Raw genomic sequence first — 18,193 nt, forward strand, 5'->3', positions numbered from 1 at the left:
CTCTAACCACTGCGCCACAGAGGGCAGTGAAGGACTAGAAAACAATGATAATGCTTGGCAAGCAAAAGAAGATAACTCATAAAATAGATGGAAAGAATATGAGACATTTCAGTAATGTCCTTGGAAGAGCTATACATTTTTAATAGGATAAATCAAAACGCAAACATTTATCCCTACAATAGCCTGGCTTGATAGTAACTAACTATTATGCCAAAGGCAAGACAATAAAAAATAGCAAGAAAGGCCATGATAATTTACCTGCTTAGAACAATTTTGGTATTAGAACTGTTTAATTAAAGCATTACAACACTGGATCATACACAGGGTGAAAAAAACAAAAGAATTTTTTAATGAGAAATGAAAACATGTACTCAAATATATTTTATGTCCTTTATGGAGCTTACTTGCTGTATTAGAAATAGTTGCTTCTAACTATAGATTGCATTTTCAAGGAAACTTCCAGAGATGTTCTTCAACACTGTTAGAGTGGTCCAGATTGCAGTTTTCTTATTAAGTAGCTACGGCATATGAATATGTTCATGCCAACAATTAACTTATAAGGGCTTCTGTCCACTGTCTTGCAATCCCTCAGATGATTACGATCTCTCTATTTCTTTGCCACCTTAAAAAGAATAGTGGTAAGGAACTTGCTTAAGAAGCTATTTTTGCAGCTGATTGATTTTAACAACTATTGGCAGATATCCAGTATTCCATATTAAGCAAGCTGGATAGGGACACTGGCACTGCAGCTCTAGAAACTCTTAGATGAAAAAGATTATTTTTCCAGGATTTGGAACAATAAACTGTAGCTGAACTAGGACACAATGATTGTATTGATTCACACTGTATTGATTCTGGGGGCTCCTCATCTGGATTTAGCAGATATATCTGATCTGCATGACAATTGCCCTCTGTTAACAAAAGGGCTAGAATCCAGGGATCTTCTGGAATCCAGCAATAATGCTGGATTGCCTATAACAGCTGCCACTAGGACTGACTTTTATCAAGTCTGAATTAATGCAACTGTCATGCCCCTGGTGGAGACTGACTCTGAGGGAGAGGAGGAACAGCTGACAGGGAGTGGAAGTGTGGCTCCAGAGGTTGTGGAGGACACTGGGGAAGGGCAGAGGCAGGCCCCCATCCCCTCTCCATCCTAGGCAATGCAGGGAGGAGAGGATAAGGGAGAGACACCACGTGGGGAGAAGAGGGCCTTGATCCTCTTCATGGGCTGCAGCTGTGACAACTGGATAAGAGGACGGACATGCGTGCAGGCCAGTGCTGGAAACAAAGCATGGAAATATCTCTAGTTTATTGTTCCTCTCTGAGTTTGGCATCCTTCCCAGTGTGTGTTCCGATATCTGTGGACGTCTTCAAGCCCTTATCTCACCTGGTTCCCTTAATTGCTTCAGTGTGATTTGTGTTGTTTTTACTCTTTATAATTTATAGGCATTTTTAGGTTAAACGGCATTTCCTCCTTCTTGTAACTGCTCGTGTGGGAGTTTTTTGTCTCCAGTCAAGGATATTTGGAGCTTGGAAGCAAACTGAAGGAATAAAAGGGGCTTCACCTGTTTTTTGTGACTGTGTTATTTTGTATCCCACCCTGGGTCATCACAGTAACATGTCCTTCATGGAACAGCCCTTGGTCTCCTCCATAGGCTTCACATTATTTTAATGTTGAAATAGCTTCCCTGGTTACTAACTTAAATAATTGCCCTTCTTATGTGCCAAAGCTCTGAGTTAGCATATGCCAACAATGATAAAACATAAAAGAAACAATAGAAAAGAATATCTCAAAAAACAACTCCCTGCCCTAAAACAACTGTCTCCAATACATAAGCAATCACAATCAAAAGACTCCAGTTTTACGTGATCCCAATGTCTGGGGGAATAAGTCATTTTAAGGTCTTATGGAAAGCTAGAAATGGGGGGTGGGTCTGAATTGCTGGGGCAATGGCAGAGACTACTACTGAGAAGACATGTTTCCTGGGTCCTGCTAGATGACAACATTTAAGATAAGGTGCTCACCCTATCTGACTTGGTGGAACAGACAGAGAATCCCAGGGAGGGATTCACAGTATAAGCAAACAAAGGAATGCATGAATGTGTGCATGCCGCTGCTGCCTGGTTCATTGTTATTTCAGGATGGTAGGGAAAACCCAAAGCCATTTTGTCTTGCTGGAGTTAAATTGGAGGTGGTTCCTCCCTGTATAGACTTTCACACCTTCCGTTGAAGATGTATGCTGAAGATACCTACCCCATGCCATCAAATGAGCTCACCAAACAAATTATACCTGGATGTTAAAGAGGCAACTTTAAAGGTAAATAGATGCGACCTCATTCTAATCTTCAACTCAGGATAAAGGAATGCCAATTATGTTTTGCTGACCCAATATCCCAAAAATATTTTGGGGACAGATTTTTCTAAAGCCCATTCCAAATATTTTAATCTGAAATCCCAAGTGGAAGAGAAATACTTTTTTGCTCCCTGCAGATCCCTCCTGGCCACCACTACTATCTACAAGCTCATCGGGTTATTTTTCTTTATTTGCTTAAATGAAAGAAGGAAATATTACAGAAGCTGAGCTGGATAGTAAAAAAGGCCAGTAATAGCTATCTGCTAAATAGGTAGGCCTCAATGAAGCAGTTAAAACAGTCAAGGTTTCAGGAGTGCCAACAGGGCATGGTCAAAAAAAAAAAAAAATAACTACGGGGATCTCAACAGTGCAACTGCAGCTCTGCCTTTTTTATCTGCAGACCTTCAATCAAACTGGTGATCATGCTATGGAAGCACCCTTGCAATGTTTCCTGTTTCCTGGACCAAAACCATGAAGGTATTTTCTCTCATCTCCACCTCCTACAGAAAGAAAGGTCTCTGTTAGAGTTCACGATGTGTGTAGGCTAATACGGGAAGAGGCCCTATCTAAGGTAGCTGAGCTATACTAAATGTTCATATTGCTTTTAAAAGAAATATCTGCATTTTCACACAAATAATATGTACAGTAAAAACAAAATGCAAAATAAAAGCACCATTTACACTAGGAAGCTGCAAGGCAGACTTAGCAGCAATAGCCCCCGCTTAGGAAACATTTCCCATAGTAATTATACAATCATACATACTGTATGGACCAAAATTAGCCTGCATAGAGCAAGACTTCCTCAGAGACATATTTCTACTAGTTTCGAGATACTAGAGTTAAGGTTTTTCATCAAGACGAATAAACATGATGCTGAAATATAATAACATGCCATGATCTCAGAACACATTTCAATGACGCTTTTAACAACTCAATCCTGTCCACTAGTCTGTCTTGTTCCTGATAAAATGATGATGAAAATTTACTGTCATTAAAATAATCATTATACACCTGCAAAAGTATAGGAGCCAACAGGACTGCAAATATCAGGGCTGTCAAACTCCCGGCCCATGCAGGCCAGATGTGTCACTTGCTAGCCACACCCACACCCACGCCCAGTTTAGCGAAAGGGGGAAGTCCTGATATGTCATGTGATGCTGCTGTGACAACGTGAGTTTGACACCCCTGCCTTACACCATTCCATTGAAGAGCCATCTGGGACAGGAACTTTTCCATTTTGCAACAAATGAATAATAGAATCCTAACCTTAGCTCTAACCAAGCACCCCTATAATCTGAATTAAACTGCAGACTGAATCTGAAACAACATTTGCCCAAATTTTTAAAATTAGAAATATACCAAACCATCAACAAAGATTTGTGATAAATTGAAGAGGCTGATTAAAATATATTGCAAGAATTTTAAAAGAATGCTGAAGGGCCTACTTGACATAATCCACGCTACAATAACTAACATCTATCTTAATGAAGCTTTATAAATTGTTATTTACATTTGCGATGTTAGTTTTATTACTGACACAATGAAATGATTAAAATGTGCTGTGTTGCATTTTTGGCAGTTTTCAGATTTACTTCTGATTTTGCCCAGCTATAAATTCTAGCTTAATAGTAAGAAAGATATTAAGGGAGCTTTTAGACAGCGCACTTTATTTGCATTGCACAAACAACATAGAGCAAAGGTTATTTCAGGCTCTTGCCTAATGCCATTTTTCCATAAATAAAGAAAAATGAAACACTTTTAAAGGATTAAATAGTCAATCAATTTTGCTTTATCTATTCAGCCCACTTTAGGTATGATTTACATTATAGGGGGAAAAGAGAGTAAAAAGGCTATGAATAAATATGGTCCAAGGAGGAACACATAGATGCTCTACGTATAAAAAAAATGCTATTCCTTGGTCTGAAATAGCAGCCCATTTGCATATACTGCTGGAACCAAATTGCCACATGTGAGCAGCATGACAGTTTTCACAAACTTTAGTATATGCACGCATACATCCATACAAACAAATATACAAGCAATGAACCTATAGACCTGAAGCTTCTGTCATACCCAATGAGCCCATACGATGATAAGGAATTTTTGGAACCTGCAATCCAACAAATAGTAAAATGGAAATTTAAGCAACACTGGTTTCTCATTTTTGTTTTAATATAATTTACATTGAGTGTCCATGCTGAAAAAAGCCTTAAAATAAATAAATAAATAAATAAATCTGAAAATGTATGTATGCCATGCGCTAAATAAATGAATAAATGTGTGATGTAGAGAATGGAGACAAAAGAGAGAAGAAGAGGATATGAGTTATGAGCAGGACTGGAAATTGTATAAATTTGCAGCTATGGAGTGTTGAAGTTTATTAATAAAATAAATAAATGTAAGATGTGCTATCAATATTTGAATTAACTTTGTAGACAAAAAAGTAAAAAGATGAATTCTGAGCAATATAATTAACATTTTTGGAGATTTTCAGATTATAACATAATTTCCTTCTCCCCCTCTTTTCTGTTTTAACTTTTAGATTTTGTTTTTTGATTTTGTTTTTGTTCTTACTGATACACATTAACAGAATTGGATGGGATCTTATAGGTAATCTAGTCCAACCCCCCTGCCCATGCGGGAGACCCTGCACAATTTCTGACAAATGGCAGTCCAATCTCTTCTTAAAAGCCTCCAGTGATGAAGCTCCCACAACTTCCGAAGGCAAGCTTGTTCTCACTGTCAGAAAATTTCTCCTTACTCCTAGGTTAAACCTCTCCTTGATCAGTTTCCATCCATTATTCCTTATCTGGCCTTCAGATGCCTTGCAAAATAGTTTGAGTCCTTCCTCTCTGTGGCAGCCCCTCAAATATTGGAACACTGCTATCATGTCTCCCCTGGTCCTTCTCTTCACTAGACTAGCCATGCTCAGTTCCTGTAACCGTTCTTCATATGTTTTAGTCTCCAGTCTTCTAATCATCCTGGTTGCTCTTCTCTGCACTTTTTCCAGAGTCTCAACATCTTTTTTATAGTGTGGTGACCACAACTGGATGCAGTACTCTAGGTGTGGTCTTACTAAGGCATTACTTACCGTATGAAGGCATCACGATTTTGTTTTGTTTTATTTTTATTGCTATGCTGATTTTGTTGTCATGCTGATCCCTTAATGTTGTCTGCATGTACACATGAGTTACATGAAATATAAAAATAGAATTTAAAAAAAAGTAGCTTCTGGACAAAGCAGGCTTGAGAAGAGCTTGATGCTATTGCTTAATTTTTCCTTTTTATATTTTTTTTGTAGGACTGTGATTTTGTTACTTTGCTGATTGTTTATCAGTTCAATATGGGGCCCAGCAGGAGCATCTTAGCTGTGCTAAGTCCAATTCCAAAAGTAACTGTGTACAATAAGTACAATAAAAACCATTGAGCTACTGTATATGCTTTTAGCATCCATGCTCATGAATCATCCCTGATTTTCAAGGGCCAAAGAAAACAGACCTTCCCACAAAAAAGAGGAAGGCATGGATGCTATTCACCAAAATTAATAATCTAGGGTAAAAGAGGGTTTTAAAAAAATGCTACAGGGCAGATAGCTCGACAAAATGTGATTTCTATATTAACAAACCCAAGTCTTTAAAATAAATTATGTTACTGAAAGATAATGTGATTGTCCTACCGTAAGTTCATCAAGAGCACTTCCAAGAGAGGCTGACTGTGGCACCTGTTGAACTTTTGGGTGTCCAATTCCTTGAGAGGCCTTGGAGATGACATCAAGAGCATTCTGTATTTCCTTACAAACAGAGTCCTTGCTGGCAGTGAGAGAGACGACATCAGAGTGTTCCAAGCAAGCAGAGCAAACTGAATGCAGAAGAGGTGAAGTTTCCTTCAGAGAAGCCCGTGCTGCTGCAATTTCATCTCGGTGGCTGTTAGACTTTAAGTCCTATCAGGAAAGACAAGATGATTATTTTTAATATTATCCACATCAACCTTTCAAAAATTATTCAGGATAAAATATTCCAGAACAAGCAAGAAAACTCTGCTGTCTTTTCAGCTTCTGCTCAAGCACGGATGGAAACATGGTTGTTTCAAGAGGTTGACTTTTACAAGTTCCTCAGGCCCTAAAACAGACTCTTTCCATATAACTTTTGAAACATGCCCAGCCGTGATCATTTTTTCAAACATTTCAAAGCAGACAAGTAATTTGTAATAAATTATTTCAATCTGTTCAACTTTTTTTTTTGCTAATAAATTAATTAAGAAGTGTTCATTAACTAATTTGTTCCTTTCTAGCACATGGTGCTCTTAAGTAAGCTTGTAACAAGCTTTTGATGAAAGGAAAGAACTTGTGCAAAAGGCATAGGAAGAGATTTTGTCTTTTGTTTTGTTTTTTTGAAATGCCCATTGAAATTGTCCATTACTCAAGAGAACACCTTCTTGGATCAGCCAAATCAAGGCTTTCTCTAGCTAGATTTATCTGGAATCTCACAGATTATGATAGAAATGGGGAAAACATAGGGAATTAGCTATTAAAATGTATAATAATCCTCCTTTTCATAGGAATGAATCCTCATCCTTAAATCACTTAGAAATTTATATTTTCCCTACCCACTGAACTCTCTAACTATCCAGGAGCTGAAACTCCATTCTCAGAGTTCATGACACAAAGATTAAAAAAACAAGAGTTCCATACACATATAGATGTTTACACACAAATACTTTTATAATCTTGCCCTTGCCAGATGAGATCTGGATAAGGTGTTTGGATTTTTTTTCAGTTCTAGATTTTCTCATAGAAATGAAATTTAATTCTGCATAAACATTTAACACATCAACTATTAGGGGAAAAAAACCAGAAATAAATTAAATATCTCTCTTCAATAGCTGATGCACAATATACAAGGAACAACCTACAATAAACAGTTACAGTTTTCAAAGTCACTAATAATATGACTTTGTGAAGATACCAAAGTACCCAGTGGAGCACCAGAAAATGTTTTCAAGAAATGCAGAAACTAGAATCACTAAAGCCAATAAATACTGTATAACTCAGGAGAACTATGAAACTGGATTGCCAGCAAGAGGAGGAGGAGGAGGAGGAGGAGGAGGAGGAGGAGGAGGAGGAGGAGGAGGAAGATAATTTCTCCCGAATCATTTGACATATTGCTCTGCTAACCAGCCAGTTCACATTTAGAAACATAAAACCTCTAATCTGCCCTGCTTGTTCACAAACCAGATTCTGTGGCCATGCAACTCAGTGCTTTAAAATACATCAATATTTTTACTCTGCATTGCAGAGAGGAGCACTTGTCTCATTGTCTTAACAGGTGCAGGGCTGAGGTGATGTTAGAACATGAGATAAAATAGTAGCATTGTGGTATCTGTATGTCAAATTGGTATGAAGGGTAGGGCAAAGAAGCAAGGGAAAAAAATGTTGGTTATCTAAAGAACACATCATTAGAGCAGAAATCTAAAATCGTTTTTAAAAGATTTCCAAAGAAACAAAGGTCTCAAGGCAAGTATTTATGGTTCCATAACATATCCTGGGGTGTATTGTATTAACTAAGCATGCTGGCATACACTTCATAGATTTAAAAAAAAGCTGAAAAATGCAGCATCTAATTTTTCCTAATCACACATGCATAAATGAATTCCCTGAGTTTATTTCTGCTTCCTACCTCCATATATTTCAGTCACTACACAATATAACAAAAATTAAGAAAAGAATTGTTTCCCCTGTAAAAATATCATTTTTGAAATTATTGTCTGGATTCTTAAATGTAGCTTTCTATCTTCAGCTATGGAATCTCTGCAGTTTAATTACTGTCTAAAATGCTATTAAGTTTAATGATACTTGCACATGCCTAAAGACTTGTTTTTTCTACCCCGCCCTCCCCTCTCTTCCCCTCTCATTTTTTTTCCTTTTCATAAAACTGCTTAACTCACACTTCAATGCAATTTGTTTTAGGCAGTATATAAATACAAACCAAGGCAATTAGCTCTTCCATCAAGTTTCTTGTGCTGATTTTCCTCTGGGAAATTCATAATTTTCTTTTTCCAAATATCTATCTATTAATGTACAATGACTTAACTGTTCTGAGTTTCTGCTCCTTGGCATTCTCTCTTTTCAGACCACTTTCTTTCTTTGGTTGTCCATTAGGAATCATTTTTCCTCCATCCTTGGTCACTGTTTGTCTCCCACTTTTCTTGTTTTATCCATATCTAATCCAAGAACATTTACTACACCTTCAACATATAACTGAAAAAAAATCTTCCATACTGAAAATAAGATAAGGAAAAAGATAGCTGGAGGAAAAAGGAGGGTAGACAGCAGCTCCAGTAGTTGATACAAGATCAAATCATGAAAAGTAATCTCAAGGTCGCATCAACTATTAAACAAAGCGGAAGGCATTTAGCAAAGGAGTTTCAAAGATCATGTATGCATTTGCAAAGCTTGAAATCTTTTGTCTCACAAATTCTTCATCAAAATGGGAAAAAAAAATAACCCAAACTTTTAGCCCCATCTATTTTGAGCAATTCTGAAATCCAGTACATATTTTCTGCATCTAGAGGAAGATGGCTTTCAGAAATTACTGTTTCATAATTTGTAATTTGACGTATAACATTCCATAGGATTGATAATCTTCCTGAAACCGTTTGGGGGAATAATCTTTACAGGGCATCATCAGATTGCTACTGACATGTCTCTGTCTCTTTTCCATTCTATAGAGATGGCAGAGGTCCTGAAGTTATAAAGAGATTGTGTGAGCTAACAAAATAAATTCACGACAAAATGAAAGCTAGAACCGATGAAGAGGTTTGTTCCAGGACTAAACATATAACCTGCAGATGGTCTTTCCTTAAGGGAGAGAGTTCACTGGTGAATTTCTGAGTCAGCAGTATTTGCTCTATATTGATACTTTGGGTACAGTGTTCCCAATGAAGTTAATATTCTTCACATAGGTCAGCTCTGAAGAATTTTTGGAGACTACAACAGTACCAAATAGAGATGTCAGAGTCTGATCAATCCTCAGAGTATATCTCTCTCCTATAATAAACTCCCTATCTACCTCCAGTCCCAGGATGAGAATGCCAGGATTAATATTTTAAAAGTTTGCAAGTCTTAAGGACCAAAACTCCTGATTTATTTACTTACTGATCTAAGGCACTTATGTGCCAGCTTTCAGCTTGAAAGATTCATAGAACATCTTACAAAATCATAAAACAGGATCATACCTGCTTTCTGGTTAACAAATATAAAAGTCATGAGACAAGAAATGGAAGGAGGGAAACAAAATGAAACAAAACTCCAGCATTCTAACTAAGTTGATAGAAATGTATTTCTGACAACCCAGAGACTCTCAAGGCAGATGGTTCTGTTTCTTGCCCTTGTGGAGGATATTCAGCCCAATAACTTTTTATGGAGAGAGAGAGAACAGATCAAGTCAAGTCAATCTTGAAATCACAAGTAAAATCATCTGAAATTGTCACAGGGGCACATATTGGCTATCTTGGTCGCTCAACAAATGAGACACTGATGAAGCGGGTTCAGCAGTGCCTACATTTTCTGCATTGCATAAGAAAAGTTCATCTTCCTTCCCCAGTCCCCACCACTTTCCTTAGAGCACGGTTGTCAAGCTCGATTTCACTGAGGGCCGCATCAGGGTTGTGTTTGCCTCAGGGGGGGGGGGCAGGGGGGGCGTGGCCAGGATGGGCATGACCAACTCAATGTCACTCATGTGTGGGGTGCCTGTGATGGCCCAAGTGCTTTGCCAGCAAAAACGGGCCCTGAGCTCCATTTTTGACTGCCACAGCCTCCTGCGGCCCTCTGCCAGTAAAAACGGAGGATCGCAGGCAGAAAATGGAGCTGGGGAGCCTGCTTTTGCTAGCAGGGGCACCACGAGCCAGTCCTTCACTGTTACCAGGGCAGTCCCACAGGCCAGATCTAAGTACACCGCAGGCCAGATCTGGCCCCCGGGCCTTGAGTTTGACACCCCTGCTATAGAGGGACAATGGAGCACATCCTGTCATATTGCATTGGAATATGACTGTTGGATTTGGAAACATGCATGCATTTGGAAGCATGACTGTTTCAGATAATAAGGCGGTGCAGAGAGTGGCAAGGATGGCAGAAAAGATCATTGATAGTTCACTTCCTTCTATCCAGGACATGGCACATAAGCGATGCTTGAACACAGTCCATAGGATTGTCTGGGACGCTACACATCCTCTTCGTGACCTGTTTTCCTTGTTACCTTCTGGGAGGGAGCTTCATGGTATCTGAAGCAGAATATCCAGATTCAGTCACAATTTTATTCCATACAGCATCAACCTTGTGAAAGTTACTTCTTTCTGCTACGTATTCTATTCAAAATGGACAGTGTGTGTGTGTGTGTGTGTGTGTGTGTGTGTGTGTGTGTGTTTTGCAGGTATATATTTATGCATATATAGAGCATGTGTTGTGTACATGTCTGGGTAGATATACACTTTCTCTTGATAGCAGGCAACAAAATTTCATATTTAAATATGGGCTGGCGTGCTCGCAGTAAAAAAATGACAATAAAGTTATCTTATCTTATATTCAGATCTGAAGATGCAATGTTTTCAGATTATTTGAACTATTTATTTATGTATTACTCTTATACTGCAGTAAAGCCGTTTCCAAAAATCTATTACAACAACACTGTGTTTAAACGTAATACTGGAACAAAAATTAGATAGTATTCATAAAATGCCAGTGTGATTCAAACAACTTATTCCTGTCCTGGGACTTTTCTCATATTGTTCTTTCCTATTTGTCAAAAATTCCTAGTGAAGTTCTACAGGTCAGCCCTCAACCTATGTCGATGGGTGTTCACAGGGAAGCCAATAACTAAATGAATATTGAAACATAACCTACAATCCTTTTGTATGTGTATTATGGCATCTCATGACCATATATAAGAGGACAGCTTGCATCATGACATTGCAACATCCATTTAGCCCTTCTAATGAAACCACAAGATGCTCTGCTTATAACAAAGGCACTTTCTCCTCCAATGAAAGTAATTAATGATTGCTTTTATCCTGTGATGACTCCCCTGGACACTTCCCCAGATACCTCTTTGGGTGTCAGCTTTGGGGAGGATGAACCAGTTCCTGGCATGTCTTGAAGGGAGTTGGTCAATGGCACCAAGCAACCATCTGAGAGGGATTTGGCTGAAGCACAGCTGAAGCAGGACAGCCCTGAGGCTTCAGGTGGGGAAAGCATGAAACTGCAGCTGATCAGGGATGAGGAAGAGGAACTGCCTTCTGCACCTGATCCAAGAACATGTAAGGCAGAGAAAAGTTAAGAGCAGCAAAGGTAAGCCAGAATACTCGCGAGGAGAAAGTCTCACCCTTCTTGATGCACCAGAAGCTAGCTATTTAGCACAGCGGGCAGATGGAAGCAATGCTGGGAATTGTGTTCCCTTCCTAGCTGTGTGTTTTCTGGTCATTGTGATTTCTGCCTTGCTTTGAATAGACACCGTGCCTCGACTTGGATTGTGCCTTGTGAACTCTGGACTTTTCTTTCCTTGTGGATTTAATTTTGTCTGGTGGGTTTATTTTGATTGGAAAACTTTCAAGTGCCTTGTGGACTCATTGGCCATTGCTCTGTGAACCAGCCTTGGTCTGCTTGTGGCTGGACTTAATTGGTACTGAATTTGGGTTTTTGGTGAAGGGAATTGCTTGGGAATATTAACAAACCCCCTAAACCACAGTTATGTGTGTGTCTGAGTGGGACAGCACATACCCTCGGATTTTTTTATAGACCCACAACACATGATTCTTTAGTTTTCTTTTACATGAGCAAAATAGATAGTCTATGGCTAGAAAAGCATGTTTGGGATGGAAGAATATATATAGGTAATCCTTGCTTAATGACCCTAATTGGGATCAGCAACTCAGTTGCTAAGTGAAACATCATATGATCATATCGATTTATAAGAGTATGATAGCTGCCAAGCACCAGAATCATGATCATGTGACTGTAGGAAAACTGCAATGGTCATAAATACAGGCGACTTTTTAAAGTGATATTGTTACTTTGAACAGTCGCTAAACAAATGGCAATTAAGCAAGGACTCCTTGTACTGCAAGGAGAGAAATATGATTTTTTTAAAAATAATAAATCATAGCAATGCAGAAAACACAAAAGAAAGAGACCCTTTAAATATATCCTTACTATTTACAGGCTGTGAAACCATGAAATAAAAAAAAGAGCCCTGTGCAGTACTGAATGTTAATATATTTGTACGTGATAGATTTAATACAGAAACCAAGAAGAAATGACTTTCAGCAGCTGCACTCTCTACCTATAAATTGCTCTTGCTACTGCAAAATCCATACTAAGAACAGCTGTATAATTTACAACATCAGCATTTGTCAAGAAAAGCAACAAATGGGTTCTTTTTCAGCTAAGAAGGGGCCCTGCTATAGAAAATTAGAAACCATCTTTGCAAAGGCTTTCAGATATAAAACATTCCATTTTCAGATGAGCATTTCAAAATGCAGCTCCTTCGTTAAATCTCAGAAGATTTAAGTAAAATTCAAAAAACATAAACACCAGTGTTAAGGTACAATTAAAGAATGCATCAAATGAATTACTATTGGCAGGATTGTGCACTAATAAAATAAGGAAGTGTTGTAAATCCACAAGCTTTATAACAAGGGCCTATCCTAACAGGCAAGTATGGAAGTTTTCTTGCAGCCTATTCCCTGTGCATTCAGATTCAGGATTTCAGATTCGGGACTATATCAAGGTCCTCAACATTTAACAATCCCAAATAACAACGCATTACTATATATAAGCTATACAACAGTTGTACCAGACATTAAAACAATAATGCCTCCATTTATAGCATTTTCTGCCCAATTGATTGTTTGCATTATCTGCCATGCCTGCCTTTTTTTCTACTAACCATTTTGGATACAGAAATTCAATAGAGGAATGGTTCATTCACACAGGTGTGAATTTATTATTTGATTTATCATTGTTATGGATTGTTACTATTATCTATGCAATCTCATACCACCATTTATAAAAAGATCATCAAGAGCTATTTTGCATTTAAAACATATAGAAAATATAAAAATTACAGGGCTTTGCACACAAACACACACCCAGGAGCACCTTATGAGGCAATCCCATCAATCTTGGGGGAAAAAATGAGGCTGCTTTAACAAAATAATGCTGCCTCTGTGTTCCCTTGGACTCTGAAGCATTTCTTTTGAAGGATTTGTATGATTCTAAACAATAAGAAACACAGAACAAGCAATAATATCAAAGCAACTGACAAACAGGAAAAGAGGGGAAGGCAGGAGTAAAAGTTTCATAAAACAAATGGAAGGCAAGCAAACTGACTTGCAATTTACAGCAAAAATATTCCTTGGGTGAGAGTAAGTTCCCTTCATTGAAATTACTTTTTGCATCAATTATGGAGTAAAATATAGAAAGAAAGGAATAAGAAGAAATGCATGAGAAGAATTTAATCAGCAAAGACCTTGATAGATGAATCCTGGAGCAGGCTTTTTAGATTTATAAATGATTTGAATTTTAGGATGTACAGAGGGATGGTTAGTTTTGCTGATAATGTTCAATTCTTCTGCTTATTTTACAAAAGAAAGGACAAAGGAAAATTCTATGAAAACATCTTTGAACCAGGGAAGTGCATTACATTGATTTAAAAAATGGTTTGACATAAACAAGAGTAAAAGTTTCATCAAATGAAGTATTGAACTTCACAGGGCTAATCAGGTGATCATTAATGAAGAAAAGGACGTTGCTGTCAATAACTGCACAGAATCAATAATACAGTATCTGTCTATTGCAAAAAGAAAAAAAAAGTACACACTACATTAGGAGTCATTTCAAAAGATAGGAAAATAAATCTGTCAAGAGTGTAAAACATTTGCATCTAAGATGCAACAATACTTGAAATACATAAGTCTGGTCAATGTTTTCTTTTTCAAAAGTAGATACGAGAGACCATGAAAATATGAACCAAAGGATAACTAAACTGATCACATTACCACACCTTTGTGCCAAGAAGGCTTTGATGTTTGAGGCTCTAAAGCTTCCACTTCAACTGTGCACTACTGTATGCACTGCCTTTTGTTCTTCAAAATTCTTGCTTCTTTTCCACAGCCTCACCAAATCAATTTCTCAAGTTTTTCACTCGTCCTCTTCTTCCAGTCTCTTTAATTCATCCTTCATATATTGCTTTTGCAATTTGATTTTCATTTATCTTCTCCTCATGAGCAAACCACCAATAAAATGGTTTCATGCTAGTTTTACTTTTGTGTTTAGTTTACATACATTCTTCTCCTACTCATTATTGTCCCTATCTCTTCTTGTATTAGACAAACTAATAGTGTGTGCAGCAAACCATAATATTGTCAAAATTAGGATGTGTCTATTGTAACGAAATCAAGAAAATACTTTTCTTAATTGAGCTCCAATCTCTGAAGCAAGTACATCGATCATGACATTTCCTTGATTGGCAGCATCCCTGTCATTTGTCCCCTCCCATATTCTTAATTATCCCATTGCTTTTTACTTATTATGTTCCTTGTGGCATATTCAGTTCTTGGTTCAATACAAAAAAGTAAGGGTTATAGTTCTGGACCTTTTTCTGCTTCTTTTCATAATCAGGGAACCACAATGATCAGAATACTTACTCTTAAAGATTTTTTTTAATCTTAAATTTCATCTTAAAGCAATTTCTTGTTTCATAAACTGTTTGCATTTAAGTACTTAATCAAAGCTGATATTGAAATGTTTATGGATTAACACTTCATTTATTCTTAATGACAATAGATAGACTTTTCTCAAGCAGAATTCCCAAACATGATACCAGCCTTCCAAAGAAAATAGTAGTAATAATAGTAGAGGTAGTAGCAATAGTAGTAGAGCATAGGACAATATGGCACATTAAACACCACTGGGTTTTTTTTCAAAAGGAAAATGCTAAAAGCAATATTAACCCTTTGTTTTAACAGTCTGCCCAACATAAAAGAAACATTACTTTCTTTTTTGAGAACTTTTAACACATGTAAGCTAGCAGTATTAATCTGCTTTGTCTGCTTCAGTCTTGCCCCATCCAGTGCTATAAATGAAGCCCAAAGCATACGGACTGTTCTGCATTCGTAGTTCTCTCATATTGCAAATCAATTCACTGCAAATCTTCATTCTTATTCCTGTTTAGAATTCCAAGTGTACATCGATCCTCCCTTTCACTGGCCCTCAATCTGTTTATGCCCAAAGAACTCTATCATAAGTACTTATTCATACACACACACACACACACATACACACAAGGCCTCCAAGTACTGAGAATATGACTTGTTCTACTCTTGCACTAATGATAATTAAAGCAGACCTCTCTGAGTCTGGACAATAATTACAGGGTTACAGAAGGATTCTTCTGCAACATCCATAATAACACAGTTGAGAAAGTCTAGAAATATTTCACAAGAAGAGTTCTCCACTCCTCTACTCATTGCAGTATACCTTATGCCACCAGACTTGAAATTCTAGACCTAGAAAATCTAGAACTACGCTGTCTTCGGTCCGATCTAAGTATAGTACATAAAATTATATATTGCAATGTCCTACCTGTCAATGAATACTTCAGCTTCAACCACAACAATACAAGAGCACACAATAGATACAAACTCAAGGTAAACCGCACCAAACTTGATTGCAGGAAATACAACTTCAGCAACAGAGTGGTCAATGTCTGAAATACTCTACCTGACTCTGTGGTTTCTTCCCCAAACCCCCAAAACTTTAACCTTAGACTGTCTACTATTGACCTCACCACTTTCCTGAGAGGTCTGTAGGGGGTGTGCATAAGCGCACCAACATGCCTACCATCCCTGTCCTATTGTTTCTTTTATTTATTTTTTATTTCTCTTATATGTATCCATGTATTCATAACTATGTTTATATTTATACCTGTTATCTTATAATTGTTTGACAAAATAAATAAAAAATAAATATTTTTTATTTCTTTTCCTTGATGCAGACCTTTACCCCACCGTAACCCTGGAGCTTGAAAAGAAGTCACTATTGTGGGAAGTGGTTTTGTGGTGATCTTTTGGCTGAGCTGTAGTGTTCGCTGGGATTGTGCAGTGGAGCACAATGTTGTGTTGAAGAAGGCAAGTTGATTGGAGAAAAGGTTTAGTGTTGTGGGGACGGGGCTTGGTGGCTTGATATAAATAGCAGATCTGCTGGTAATGGAAGGCCCTAGGGTAATGTTTAGTCTGTATAATGGCTTTTGATATAGTAAGTGTTGTTGCTATTTATGGATAGAATGTCTGCTCATTGTACCTAAGAAAATTGATCTGAGATCTAGACACAAAATGGATTCAGTGGGGTTTTTGTTACTTGATGAGCGTTTTTTGTTCTGTGCATGGGACAGTACATTCATCATTGTGAAGTGAATAATTCTTAGAATATACATGGTGGAAGAACTGTTGTGATTAGTGTTATTATTGGGGCCTGCGAATCGATTATGGGAGTTGATGATGGTGTCTCTGGAAGTAAAATCCAGAGAAGCAAGGCATACCTTGCTTTTTCAAGTTTTGTTCATTTCCTACATTGGGAATAAATGAACTTGTCAGTAGGAATAAAAGTGTTTTGAAAAAAAAAGAATGGATGGCTGTACGGAAGAAGACTAATGTTGATTGATTTAGTCCTATTATTGTTATTATCAGTCTGGGTTGACCTGTTAATAGAACAGAACAGAACAGAACAGAACAGAACAGAACAGAACAGAACAGAACAGAATAGAATAGAACAGAATACCTTTATTGTCATTGCATTCTACAAATACAATGAAATTTGAAAGCTACTCCAACACAGTGTCCCAAACACCACATCACAATCACATTACAGAGTATTTAAAAATTAAAACAATTAAAATAATAATTAAAAACCTAGTTTAAAACCTATCTAAAACATATAGTAAGTTAGATAGTTTAAAAATGCCACTATATACATAGGGCTAAATCATATATGCATTGTTTGATTCAAGACAATTATTGCCTTGGAAAAGAAACTGTTTGTCAGTCTATTAGCCCTCATTTTAAGACACCTATAATGTCTCCCTGATGGTAACAGTTCAAAATATGAATGCCCAGGATGAGAATGGTCTGTGGAGATTTCTAGTACTCTAGAGAAGAGTCTGGTCTTCACAATCTCTTCCAAAGAAGAAAGAGAGCAACCGATAATTTTTTGTGCTATGTTTATAACTCTCTGGAGCATCTTATCCACTACAGAGCATCCAGCTTACCACACCGTTACACAGTATGCCAAAATGCTCTCGATGGTAGAATAGTAAAAAGTAACCAGCAACTTCTCACCCAGACCACTCTTTTTCAGCAGCCTCAGAAAGTCCAGGCGCTGTTGGGCCTTCTTTGCAGTGGCCATAGTGTGGACTGACCAAGTAAGTTTGTCAGAAATATGAGTTCCTAGAAATTTAAAACTATGAACTCTTTCCACACAGTCTCCATTGATATATAGTGGGAGAGGCTCTGCTTTGCATCTTCTGTAGTCTATAATCAATTCTTTGGTCTTTTTGATGTTCAGGTGAGGTTATGACTCTTGCACCACAAGACCAGTCTGAGAACCTCTGACCTATAGGCCATCTTGTCTTCTCCTGATATGAGTCCCACCAACGTGGTGTCATCTGCAAATTTTATTATAGAGTTAGTGGGACAAGAGGGAGTGCAGTTGTAGGTGTAGAGTGAATACAAAAGGGGGCTCAGCACACAACCCTGTGGAGAGCCAGTGCTTGAGAGCAAGAGTGGAGGAAAAA

The 18,193-nt window shown here is 37.7% G+C and overlaps 1 protein-coding gene across 1 annotated transcript in view; it reads right to left on the bottom strand.

The window, feature by feature from the left end:
- Nucleotides 1-18,193, bottom strand: part of CTNNA3 (catenin alpha 3) — a 767,102-nt gene that overhangs the window by 589,936 nt on the left and 158,973 nt on the right. The window contains exon 6 of the mRNA XM_026672790.2: nt 6,031-6,294. Within this exon, the coding sequence (XP_026528575.2) occupies nt 6,031-6,294 (264 nt within the window). The remainder of the gene's footprint in view (nt 1-6,030; nt 6,295-18,193) is intronic.

The sequence above is a fragment of the Notechis scutatus genome, chromosome 4, assembly GCF_049901735.1.
Source record: "Notechis scutatus isolate UNSWTSFEM ecotype Mainland chromosome 4, rNotScu1.2, whole genome shotgun sequence".
Classification (NCBI taxonomy): Eukaryota; Metazoa; Chordata; class Lepidosauria; order Squamata; family Elapidae; genus Notechis; species Notechis scutatus.